The sequence below is a fragment of the Formica exsecta genome, unplaced genomic scaffold, assembly GCF_003651465.1.
Source record: "Formica exsecta isolate Colony F162 unplaced genomic scaffold, ASM365146v1 scaffold480, whole genome shotgun sequence".
Classification (NCBI taxonomy): Eukaryota; Metazoa; Arthropoda; class Insecta; order Hymenoptera; family Formicidae; genus Formica; species Formica exsecta.
In genome coordinates this window covers 167,763-179,786 of record NW_021852036.1, presented here as the reverse complement: position 1 = coordinate 179,786, position 12,024 = coordinate 167,763, and the positions used below count along the sequence as shown (strand labels likewise).

Sequence of the window (12,024 nt, the reverse complement as noted above, 5' to 3'; positions counted from 1 at the left end):
CTTTCCCTCTCCCTCTCCCTCCCCCCTCTCTATCTCTCTTTCTTTCTCTCTCTTTTTCAACATCCTTCTCGCCATCGATTGCGTCTGTGCTTTTTACAACTCTTCCGAGGCGACGGTGGGCATCGCGAACTCATGACAGAGAGGGACCCGGAAGCTCGTCGCTAAAAGGAATTTTAATCACATTCCCCGTGGCTGAAGTGACGATAAGGAGGTTCGTTGGTGGGCGATGGGATGGCGGCGAATCGAGGGTGGAAAAACGCTTTATCTTGCTCTCGATGTACTACACGTACTTTGTTCCTAAAGAGTTTACGGCTTTTTCAGTCGCGCGACCGATTCAATAATGCTACCTCATTGATGTGACATTTCGATAACAGTATGTAAATGTAATACTTAGATATCGATGGAATTTTATTATATAATTTTATTGTTTAATTTACTCGTATATTAGATCATTAAAAAACACAGTTGTACTTTGCGGAAATAATTTTTCAGCGTAATAGTTCAAAGAGAAATAAAGCAGTAAAAAACATAGATGCTATACAACGTCACGCATGACTTAAGATGTATGTGTATAATCCTTACAATTAAAGTATCAAATTAAAATAAATCTCTGTAAATGTAAGATTAAAAAAATATCATTTCTCCGAATAAAATATAATTTAAACGAAATATACAAGAAATTTAAAAGTGATAAGATTTTTTATCTATATACAATCTTCAAAAATATATGTTGATATATTTAATTCGAGAATCAAGATAAATTGGGCGTAGACAAGATCGAGTTTATTCCGAAAAATTAATATTTTTAGCGAAGACTTGTGTGTATGTTCACTTGATTAAAATATGGTAATTATTCAGAATCACGGCTCCACCTGCAAATAGGCTGCAAATTTTTTTACGGACTTTTTATGTTTAGAAAGAAATATAAATAACCATTTTTAGTTGAGGGAGGTCCAAAAAAGAAAGTTATAGACCAAAAAAGGGTAATTAATTCGAATAAGGTCTTTTCTGAATTTTGACAAATATGATCAGATCTCTCGGTAAAACTTTTTGTTGTGACTCCAACAGTGATAATCAGTCGGGGGAGCCCGTCCCTCATCACCCTCACCCCCCAAAAATCGAAAAACCCCAAAAATTACCGAAAATTAGGTAATTATGTACTATAAAGTTCACCCCACAATCCAAACCAAATTTTAGTTTTAAATCAGAAATACATTTTCCCATCTACACAACAATTGTGGGGTGGACCTCGCTTTGCTTTGTAAACTATATCAAATAGATCTTGCTCTGTTCAAATAGATCTTGCTCAATTATAGATTCAAACTTTTAGAAAAAACATGTAGAATTGATTATTTAAAAATATCGTATTTTATAGTTGCCTATTTTCAGTGATGTCACCTGATTATCTTCTGTGTGTTGTTTTGTATCAATAGTACAGTAACTTTAGACAAAAATCGAGCAAAAGCTTGGAAAAAATGTTAGCCAGCTAAATTTTGGCACAGACCTTCGTTTTTGCATAATATTGAAGGGGAAAAAAAGTTTACCATTGTACAGTGGCCGCTAACAAAAATAATTAAACAAATAGGGCTTACATTCCGTTTTTCTGCAAATATCTCGTTAAATATCAATTTTACAAAAAAAACACAGGAGTAGAAAATTAAAGAGTGAACAATTTTGCGCCGAAGGTAGAGAGAGCCGGTGAAACCCGGCAGAGCTAAGCGAAACCTTAGCCCCGAGAAGTTAGCAGATCGGTGTTAAGGAACGGATCGCAAGATGGGTTTTGGTCTCGATATCTCGGCCGGGTGACCTTATATACCCGGCCGGCGTCCCCCGCTGTGCGCCGTCGGTCCGGCGGTGGGGTTGGTACCGCGTGGGGGCACCGCGAGAGAGATAGCGCTTGCGGAGAGTGAGACGGCGGGATATAGTACAATCACTTTAGGGTTTGACCTTGGAAAAAATGTTAACCAGCTGAATTTTGGCACAGACCTTCGTTTTTGCATAAGATTGAAAGGGAAAAAAAGTTTACCATTGTACAATGGCCGCTAAGAAAAATAATTAAACAAATAGGGCTTAAATTCCGTTTTTCTGCAAATATCTCGTTAAATATCAATTTTACAAAAAAAACACAGGAGTAGAAAATTAAAGAGTGAACAATTTTGCACAAGAAATATTCTATAAGTTTTTTCGAACGAGCAATACTTTTCACGTAAGAATTTATGCAAGATATACGATTTTCGGTGAATTTACGGAGCGCGCCGATAGACGTTACGTGGATTGAAGCGTCACACGCGCGCACAGAAAGTGTCATAACTTTTGAATGAATCTTTATAAAAAACTATTCTGAGTAAGTATATATTTGTGTGTTCATATTTCTGATACATCATGTCAATGACGATCAGAATCAGTACAAGTTTAAACAGGTTTTTCGCGATAACTCGCATATTTACGTAAATAAATGAAAATTCAAAAAATGACGGAATATAAGAATGTGAAACCTAAAAGTAGACATTCCAAGCTTTCAATTGCTTTTTTAAAAACTTTTCTAGCGCAATTTTTCGCAAATTTATAACGATTTCAAGTTTAACGTTTCATCAAAAATTTTGAATATTACTGAAAATGTCAGTAGCTTGATTTTAAAGAAAAAAAATTTTGTAATTTTTTTCCTTTCGTAGGGTCAAAGTATGAAGTATATACTGTAATATCCTGCAGGCGTTTTTTTTTAACGGTTTGGAAGCTACTTGTAGCTGATTTTATGAAAGAAGGGAATTTTCATTTATTTACGTAAATATGCGAGTTATCGCGAAAAACCTGTTTAAACTTGTACTGATTCTGATCGTCATTGACATGATGTATCAGAAATATGAACACACAAATATATACTTACTCAGAATAGTTTTTTATAAAGATTCATTCAAAAGTTATGACACTTTCTGTGCGCGCGTGTGACGCTTCAATCCACGTAACGTCTGTCGGCGCGCTCCGTAAATTCACCGAAAATCGTATATCTTGCATAAATTCTTACGTGAAAAGTATTGCTCGTACGAAAAAAACTTATAGAATATTTCTTGTGCAAAATTGTCCACTCTTTAATTTTCTACTCCTGTGTTTTTTTTGTAAAATTGATATTTAACGAGATATTTGCAGAAAAACGGAATTTAAGCCCTATTTGTTTAATTATTTTTCTTAGCGGCCATTGTACAATGGTAAACTTTTTTTCCCCTTCAATCTTATGCAAAAACGAAGGTCTGTGCCAAAATTCAGCTGGTTAACATTTTTTCCAAGGTCAAACCCTAAAGTGACTGTACTATGATTATCACTGTTGAAGTCACAACAAAGAGTTTTACCGAGAGATCCGATCATATTTGTCAAAATTCAGAAAAGGCCTTATTTGAAATAATTACCATAATTACCCTTTTTTGGTCTATAACTTTTTTTTTTGGGCCTCCCCCAATTAAAAATGGTTATTTATATTTCTTTCTAAACATAAAAAGTCAGTAAAAAAATTTGCGGCCCATTTGCAGGTGGAGCCGTGATTCTGAATAATTACCAAAATATTTATCTCACATTCTTTTAAAAATCCTTCTAAATCAATTTTCGTCAACACAAAAATCATCATATAATGCCAGCCATTACAGCGTAAAAATTAGGACATGTCTTTAGAAAATTATGACATTCCCTTTCAAGCATCTCCGGGTGTCTAATGATCCCGTTTAACAAAATTACCCGAAGATTTCTCACCGGTCTTTCATCTTTTCTGGACATCGCTTTCAAGGCCGAAGGCTCTTTGAGGTGCCACCACCTAACCCAGTATCTGAGTACGTACTCACTTTAAAGTGGATTTTCACTTTACGCTTTACATGCTATATCGTACTGTGATAAGATGTTTTATACGTATATTTGAAATCGTTTCAGATTTCAAAATAATTCTTATTTCTTTCAATTTTAAATTTAAAAAAAAAGAAGTATTTTATATATCAGAGAGTATTGTATCATTTTTTAGTATTTTTTCATTAATTTCATTTATCGTAGAGTACTGTAACATTTATTATATAAAAATAATTTTTTTTTAAATGTTACTTCACAGAATGTTAATGCTCTTTTACAATTTACAAATTTGCAAATCTGTATTCTCTGAGACATGAATTCTCTACTTACATATTTCCTATATCAATTTTTTCGACTTTATAAATCATCTCGTCACAAATAATCTTTTTGATGGGCAGTAGCATTCATAAATATTTTATTGCATGTACGGAAGAGAACGGTATGCTGAAGACAATGCGATTTGCTCCGTTCGTCGAAATTCTGTACGCTGAAATGACGATAAGGAGAATTTCGCGGAATTCCGTTAACTTATGCACCCAAGTTTCTTCAATAACACTGCGATATGCCCTTTGTGACCAAACTTAACAGCCAGCCCTGCCAATTGTCTTCTTCGGTTCTTATTTATTATTGTGTAGCCGGCGCCAGATACAATTCAGATATCTGAGAAATTCTTTTTTACAGTGATTTTACTTTTTCGATAATTTTATCCAAAAATTTCTTGAATTTTATTATTCTTATGTAAGATATAGCATTATCAAAATTTATTTAAACAAAATTGCACTTCATGAAATACGACGCGCGTAAAAAAATACTAAGAAATATATTAATTATTTAAAAGCACAAAAGGATTGCGCATTTCGCTATACACGTTAATGTCTCCGAACAAGTTCTCTCTACTTCTCGAAGTTATTTTGTTCACGTTACGCAGCTGGCGCCTACGGCAATGGATAGTGTTCAAAACGGCTTGGGAGCAGAGGGGGAGGAAAAGGAAGACTCGAATAATTACCGTTCTCGACACACAGGCACTCTGAGGACATTCAAGTATTGTGAGAATTGTTAACGCTACCTGTCGCACCGATGCTAATTACGACGGTACACTCGCGTTCAACATGTGACTATTAATTGCAGCTGGTGAACAGACGGTGGATTAGATGCAATCGTATTTGTACGCAGAGCGCGAAGTTGCAGATACATCTCGGATATAGTTGCTCTTATCGTTATCGTGACGTTTGAAAATGACACGTGTCGATCCGACAGAAAAAAACGTGCGGAAATCGATATAAATATTATAAGACACAGTTAATGTATGTTAAGAATGTTATCATAAACAAAAGAAAATAGAAACACTCTATAAAATCAAGCTGTGGATAAAATTAAGGCAAAAAACAAATAATACACATATTTAGACGATATGAATCATCGGGCCTCCGGTGGCTCAGTGTGTAGCGCGCCTGACTCACATCCCGGAGATCTCGGGTTCGATTCCCGATTCAACCCTGGCCTCTGCGCTTTCCCATTTTTTCTTTCCTACCACCTCCCAACAAAAATTCCTTCCTTCTCTCTCTTCTCTTCTTCCAGTATATACGCATAAAAACTGAATTTACACTCTAATATAATCTGTTGTTGGCCCGAATACATGACCCACCCCAGATCATTACGGCCATTTAAGTATTAAAGAATACAAAGAATATGAATCATCGCGATACGAATACACATGGACTTATACCGTTCCATTATCAAGTCGCGTGTATTCGTAAACGTCGTGCAAAATCGGACGAATCAAATTTCAGATATTCCGATTGCGAGATTCGGAATCGAGATGCTTATCTAAAAGATGTATGCAAATGCGAATATGTAGAAATACTTCGGAGATACCCGAAGTAAGAAGCAAGTACAGACGGAGAGAGGAAACGAATGCATGGAATAGCGGATATTCTGATGATCCCTCGCGCTATTTGCGTGACAGATCCTCCCTATAAATCACCAAATAACAAATCAATAAGGACGCTTTTATTTGCGCGAGAGCTTTTATCCCCATATATATCGGTAAAAAATATATAGGGTGATCCAGAATTAGACCGAAAAACTTCAGATGGTTATAAAGAATACCAAAACAAGCCAATTTTGCCAATAAACTCGTATCCGCAAATGAGTCGTTTTCGCACTAGAGAATTAAAGACTAAGGGCAAAAATCTTCGAAAAAAATTATTTTTTCAAAATTTTATTAATGTGGTTAAATAGAGGTGTTTTTACCATAAAACTTTTGTATGAAACATTTTTTGATATCTCGAATAATTTTCGAGCTATATCGAGAAGAGCAAAAGATCGCTCTACGTATGAGGAGTGATTTCATCCCTTAGAATCGTTTTTAGGCCGCAACTGGAAATTCTAAATTCATCTATTTATCCCCCCCCCCCTCCCGCTACATATGTGTAAAATTTCATCAAAATCAGAATTTCCGAGTTCGCGAAATTCCCTTGTTAATCTTTGATTCTTTAGTGCCAAAACGGCTCATTTACACGTTTATTGGCAAAATTGGCTTATTTTTGTGTCCTTTATAATCACCTGAAGTTTGTCGGTCTAATTCTAGGACACCCTATATACGAGATACTTGTCGCTTTTTCTCTCCATCCGTACGTGCGTTTTTTGACGAATTTGTAATCGATATATCTTTGCAGTAAAAGTTGTTTTCGATTTTCAGTACTTGTTTTGCAATTTTTCATTAAATTTCTCTCAAAGTAAATTCTTTTAAAATAAATTCTATACACTAAATAATGCAAATGCCATTATTTTCTTTCTTCATATGTTGACACAATCGAGTCGATACGCTCGCGCAACACAGCCTGCATGCAGATGCCTCTTCGAGCGCACGCACAAGACAGCATCTGCATTTGTAAGAGTCCGGGCTCCGCGAGTATGGTCCTCGTGAGGCCCTCGTTGATGCGACCTGCGGTTCCTCTTTAATTAGAAAAAAACCTCGCGAGCTCACTTGGAACTCTCGGTTTGGAGAAGCTCGCCGTTCCGGCGAGAGGTCGTCAACATCCACTCCCGAGTTATCCCTGAAATCTTGTTCCATCCCTCTACTCATTCTTTCCAGCTCAATAAGCCCACTCCAAAACGCGTAAGACGGACGAGAGTTTGATCAAGATTATTGTAGATTCGAGCACGCGGATTAAAAAGTTGGCGCGAAATGTCCTAAAGGGGTTTCACCGAGGATGATCCGTGTAACGTCCTGCCGATTAAACTGCCCGCAAGGGTGGCCGACAAGAGTGGAAAGACACTTTCTGCAGAAATCTTACTTATTGACATATTTACCAAAAATTAAAATCGTGATTTTTATAATCTTTATATTATTTTTTAATCGACATTTGTATATAATAACAACATTCGTGTTTTTTTCTGCTAAAATTTATCTCGTGATTCTAAGTTCCTTCTTTTCTGTATATACGAACCTATTTTGTGATCTTACTTTGTTCTTGTGAGAGAAGCGTTACTGTCTTTCGAAAGATTTCTCCTAATATAAAAAACAAATTTCTTCCTTGCTTTTCGTTCTTCCAACTGGTAGAAACTCGAATCTTTTACTAGGAAATATTGACTTTTACTTCCGGATCCTCAATGTACGAGCACAACGCGTTACTTTCGAATAAGTGGATTAAAGGGATTTGAATAAGGCGATTAAAAAGTTTCGTCCGTGTAACGCGAATAAAACTGGCGAGATGGAAAGTGGAAGAATAGCTTATACGTTCAAGTTTCCATCGGGGACATGAGAAGGACTTGTTAATCGCGAATATTAAATGCAGAATTTAATTTTCCATCTCCATTATTGCAAAGATTTCTCAAGTCAAGGCAATACATCATATCGTCGAATATTACTATTTCAACAATAATAATATTTCCCTAAGATTCCCGAATATAATAATTTTCTTTAACATCTAACTCTGGATATTTTACGATTCTTTAAATTCTTTTGATGACAAAAAAGCTTTGTTCTCTATCTTTTTTCTGTCCATTGATTCAATTCTTCGGAATTTAAAAAAAAAAGAAGAAAAAGGAGAGAGAAAAGGATTATATATTCGTTAATCGCGATATTTCCGTAAGTTCCCTTATCGATGAAATCGGAAAAGGGCGATGCTACTCACTATGGAACCTGTTTCCCCGCATTGCCAGCACCATATACATTCTGTGAAGAGTCTCTTTGGTGGCCTTCTCGTGCTTGTCACGTGCTCGCGCTTGCAGTCTCAATTCCATGTCGGCTGAGCAGCATACTTCGCCACCGCTTCTGGCGCTGCCACATACTTTCAGTTCTTTCGCTGTAAGAAGAAGGGAACATGGATTAATTTAAACTATCCTAACGAGACAGTACGTCGAGACGACTTGACATATTCGATAATGCTATATATATGTATATATATTGTATATTTCTCTCTTTTACTTGTCCGAATTTTATCGGATTTGAAAAATGACAATTGACGTATTTGCTGTAGCATAATAAATGTAAAAAAATAATAAAATAATAAATAAGTATTTTATGATGTATGAATAAAACGTTGAAGTGATATTATTTCTTAACGATGTGTAAACAATCCATTTTCTTTGCTGAATTAAAAACAGAATTAAAAATGGCATTGTTAACCGAATATTAAAAGAAGAAACATTTTAAAAAGCATGCGTAAAATTTTCGTTTTTACATCCATGAGTCATTGGTTTCTCTATTATTAGTTGAAACGTTTTCAAAATATATACAGTGACTGAAATGCGTTCGAAGGAAAAATGCTTGCAACCGTGCAAGACGCTGGTCAAAAATTTCAGGTAAAAATGATTCAGTTCTGAGTATCCACGGTATAATACAAGGTACATACAATCCGCTCGATGAAAAAAAAAAAAATGGAAAACTCGTTTTTCCTTCCATGAAGGAAGAATGTACTTTTAAGGAGATCTATTTTTTTCTTTCGCACTTAATAGGGTACTACTTCCTTCCATAAACACATATATGTTATAGAACGCCATAAAACGCAATAAAATTAGTAGTTTCAATTCGCCACCACGTTTTTACTTTAAAAATTACTATTACAAAAACTGAGAATATATAACTAAAATGAAAGAGAAATACTACATATATAATCTAAAATAGTCTTAATATATAAAAAAATTCTGATGTGTGTATCAACGTGTTTATTGCAGAGAGACAGCAATGAGAAGGATTAATGGAGCATATATTGAGACATTTAAAAATTATGTCATTGTTCGAATCTATGAATGGATGAAAATCATTTTAACTCATAGAAGAAAACTCTACTCTGAGAAAAATTCCACGATATGCAGAAAACTCTCTCTCTCTCTCGCCCCCCTCCCTCTCACCCCTCTCTCCCTCCCCCTCCCTCCTCCCCTCCTACNNNCCCTCCCCCTCCCCTCCCCCTCTCTTTCTCTCTCTCTCTTCAATTTCGTAATTACAGTTTTCGGAACAGTCGACACAAGTAACGCGCGTTTTTGCCGTTAAAATGATTCGTTCGATGAAAGAGAGGGCATCATTTCTCGAGGGCATTCGAAAATGCCCTCGGCAAGGTAAATTCAGAGGATGTTTATTAAAGCGCGTGTGAATACAGCTCTTCACGCGCCTCAGTTCGTAATCCCTCGCAACATCTCGCAAAATAATTACCGGATTCATCGTCGCTTTAATCCTCTTAACCGAAAGGTATTCAAAAAAATCCGAAATTGCACACACGCGGTGTATAATTGAATAATAATGATATTAAATCTCTACGTTATTATCTGCGCTATTATTTCTAAAATAATCATCAATACATCATATATGAGTAATTGCGGCAAACAATATCGACGTAATTTTATACAACACCTTAGTTCACCCGATCGAAATCGCGGCTCTAAATGACAACAATCAGCTGTCTCGCTGTCCATCGTCAAAGCTAATCAGATCGCTAGAAATCGTGTTTCGAGACGTGCGTAATTGAGTTAAGCTCTGTGGCGAGACCAAACTCCGACAAAGTCGCACACACGCGATACAGATTATTCGTCGTCGCGTGCGATTTTCTCCACGAGTGTCGCGGATAAACCGGTAAAGACGCAGGAATTGGGGGACTCCTTATATGATTTGGCTTGACTTTCCGCGAGAATGCTTCGTCTTGATAAAGTTCAATCCTTTTTAGAATAGCGTACAATGAATGTTTGTGATGAATCTACAGGAAAGAATGTCGTATTCGCAAAAAGGCATGCTACACATTTTACGCAAACAATATAATTTAAGAAATAACAAATTAATTTTTTTAGAAAAAATACACAATTAATTGATTGCGTAGACTAAAAAATTTTTAACAAACAAAATATTATGTGTAGCTATATATAAATATAATATATGTAAATACATTCTATGTATATGAATATAATCTATATAAATCACGAATAATAATTGATATAATACTGATTATTTTATTGCATGATTTAACTTTTTATCAGTGTTGGCAATGGTTTGGAATGGATATCAATTAATTAATTAAACGCAATGTAATTTAAAACATAATTGACTGTAACATCTTTTGAGCGAGATTTGATCTTCGACGACAGAAAAGCAATACGAGACAACCGCGTGTCCCGATCGGGTTACTCCGTTGCTGGATCAAAATTGGATTACTTTTCTCGTTAACTCTTCGTATAGATGGAGAGAAGGGAAAGAAGAGAGAAAAGAACGACACCGAGCAATCCCGCGGAAATGAATCGGGATTACTTTTACAACGTGTCTCTCAAAGTTCCCAATGAGCGTGGCGTGGATTTGTGTCGGGAACGCGAAGAGATAGAGGAAAGACGGCGGGTATAAAATTAGCTTAGACCGTGCGGTATTGGCGGATAAGCGATGTAGCTATAAAGACTGATAAAAGCGATCGAGGGTAACGGTCGGCGTTGAGTTCCGACGAAATCGTCTGGATCGATAGGTACGCGGTTTGCGTTCGGAACGATACTGAAAAGACCGACGATATTGAGGAGGCGAAGAAGAGCGATTTACGACGTTACTCACGAAATCTTCTTTTTTTTTCTTTATTACAGCGAGAAGCTACGCCCGTTTCATCAATATTCTCTGAATAAATATCAACTATCATTTGTTTAACAGAAAAAAGTCATAAACCATATTTTGATAAAAAGTGTAGAGCTTTCCAAATGTATGCAAAGTTTCTTAAGGATGTATGTGTCATATGTCAAAACATATTGACAAAAACATGAAAATTTCGTAGACTGATTTACTATTTCTTCTGAGTATTTGTGCAAAAGCTAAGCACAATTCTCTTAATGGTTTGGAAATTATTTAAATTTAAGGTTTGTATTGATTCTTATGGAAATTCGTGTATTATAGCATTTATTGACGAATCTGACAAGAAAACAACATTGCCAGCAAAATAAAAATTTTCGCATATATTAACAAAACTAATAAATATTTATAGATCTAAATTAAGTTTTGTATAAATATTTACTCGTTTAAAAATTATTTACAAAAAATTGTAGCGAAATACTTATAGTAATCCAAAATCTTCCTGTAATTAGTCGTTTTTTTTGTTTTTTGCAGTTGATTTCAGGGGATATTTACGATTAAAAGTTTTGTCATAAATTAAAAAAAGATATATTGTCTTTTAAGAACATGTTAAAAACGATATTATTTTGTGATAATTCTTTCATAATCCAGATTTATTTATTTGATTTTCCAAACAATATAAATGTAAAAAATATGTTTTTCTTTTAATTTCGACAACTTTTTGCTACTATTGTACAGCCAAAACAACCTTAACGTTTCTATGAGTTTTTCGAATCTTCGAAATGCGCCTTCCATCCCGGCAGTGAATAATCCTAACTCGAGAAATCTGATGTCCTTAATATTCCTTAATATCCCTTAATATCCTTAATTTCAGAGATCATGGCACCAGCGAATAAAGCTACGAGAGTTGGGGGAGCTTCGCGAGAGGTGACGCGCCGCGGCTTTTACGTGCGCGATTAAGAGGCCTCGCAATATACAGACGCGATAAATCTCTCGACGCGACGCGTCGCCGTCCGTCGTGCAGGGCCGGGGTGTTAAAAGGGCGCTGGAGGACAAGGTGGCGGAAAGGGAACGACGGCTGATTCGAAGGCTGTTAAAAGCGACCCCGAAGAGGTCGCGTAAAAGCTCCGAGCGAGGCGTAACAGGGTGCTGTTTGTTAACGG

The 12,024-nt window shown here is 35.9% G+C and overlaps 1 protein-coding gene across 1 annotated transcript in view; it reads right to left on the bottom strand.

Moving 5' to 3' along the window:
* LOC115241380 (glypican-6) overlaps window positions 1-12,024 on the bottom strand; it is a 164,356-nt gene that overhangs the window by 9,201 nt on the left and 143,131 nt on the right. The window contains exon 2 of the mRNA XM_029817114.1: window positions 7,965-8,135. Coding sequence (XP_029672974.1) covers window positions 7,965-8,135 — 171 coding nt within the window. The remainder of the gene's footprint in view (window positions 1-7,964; window positions 8,136-12,024) is intronic.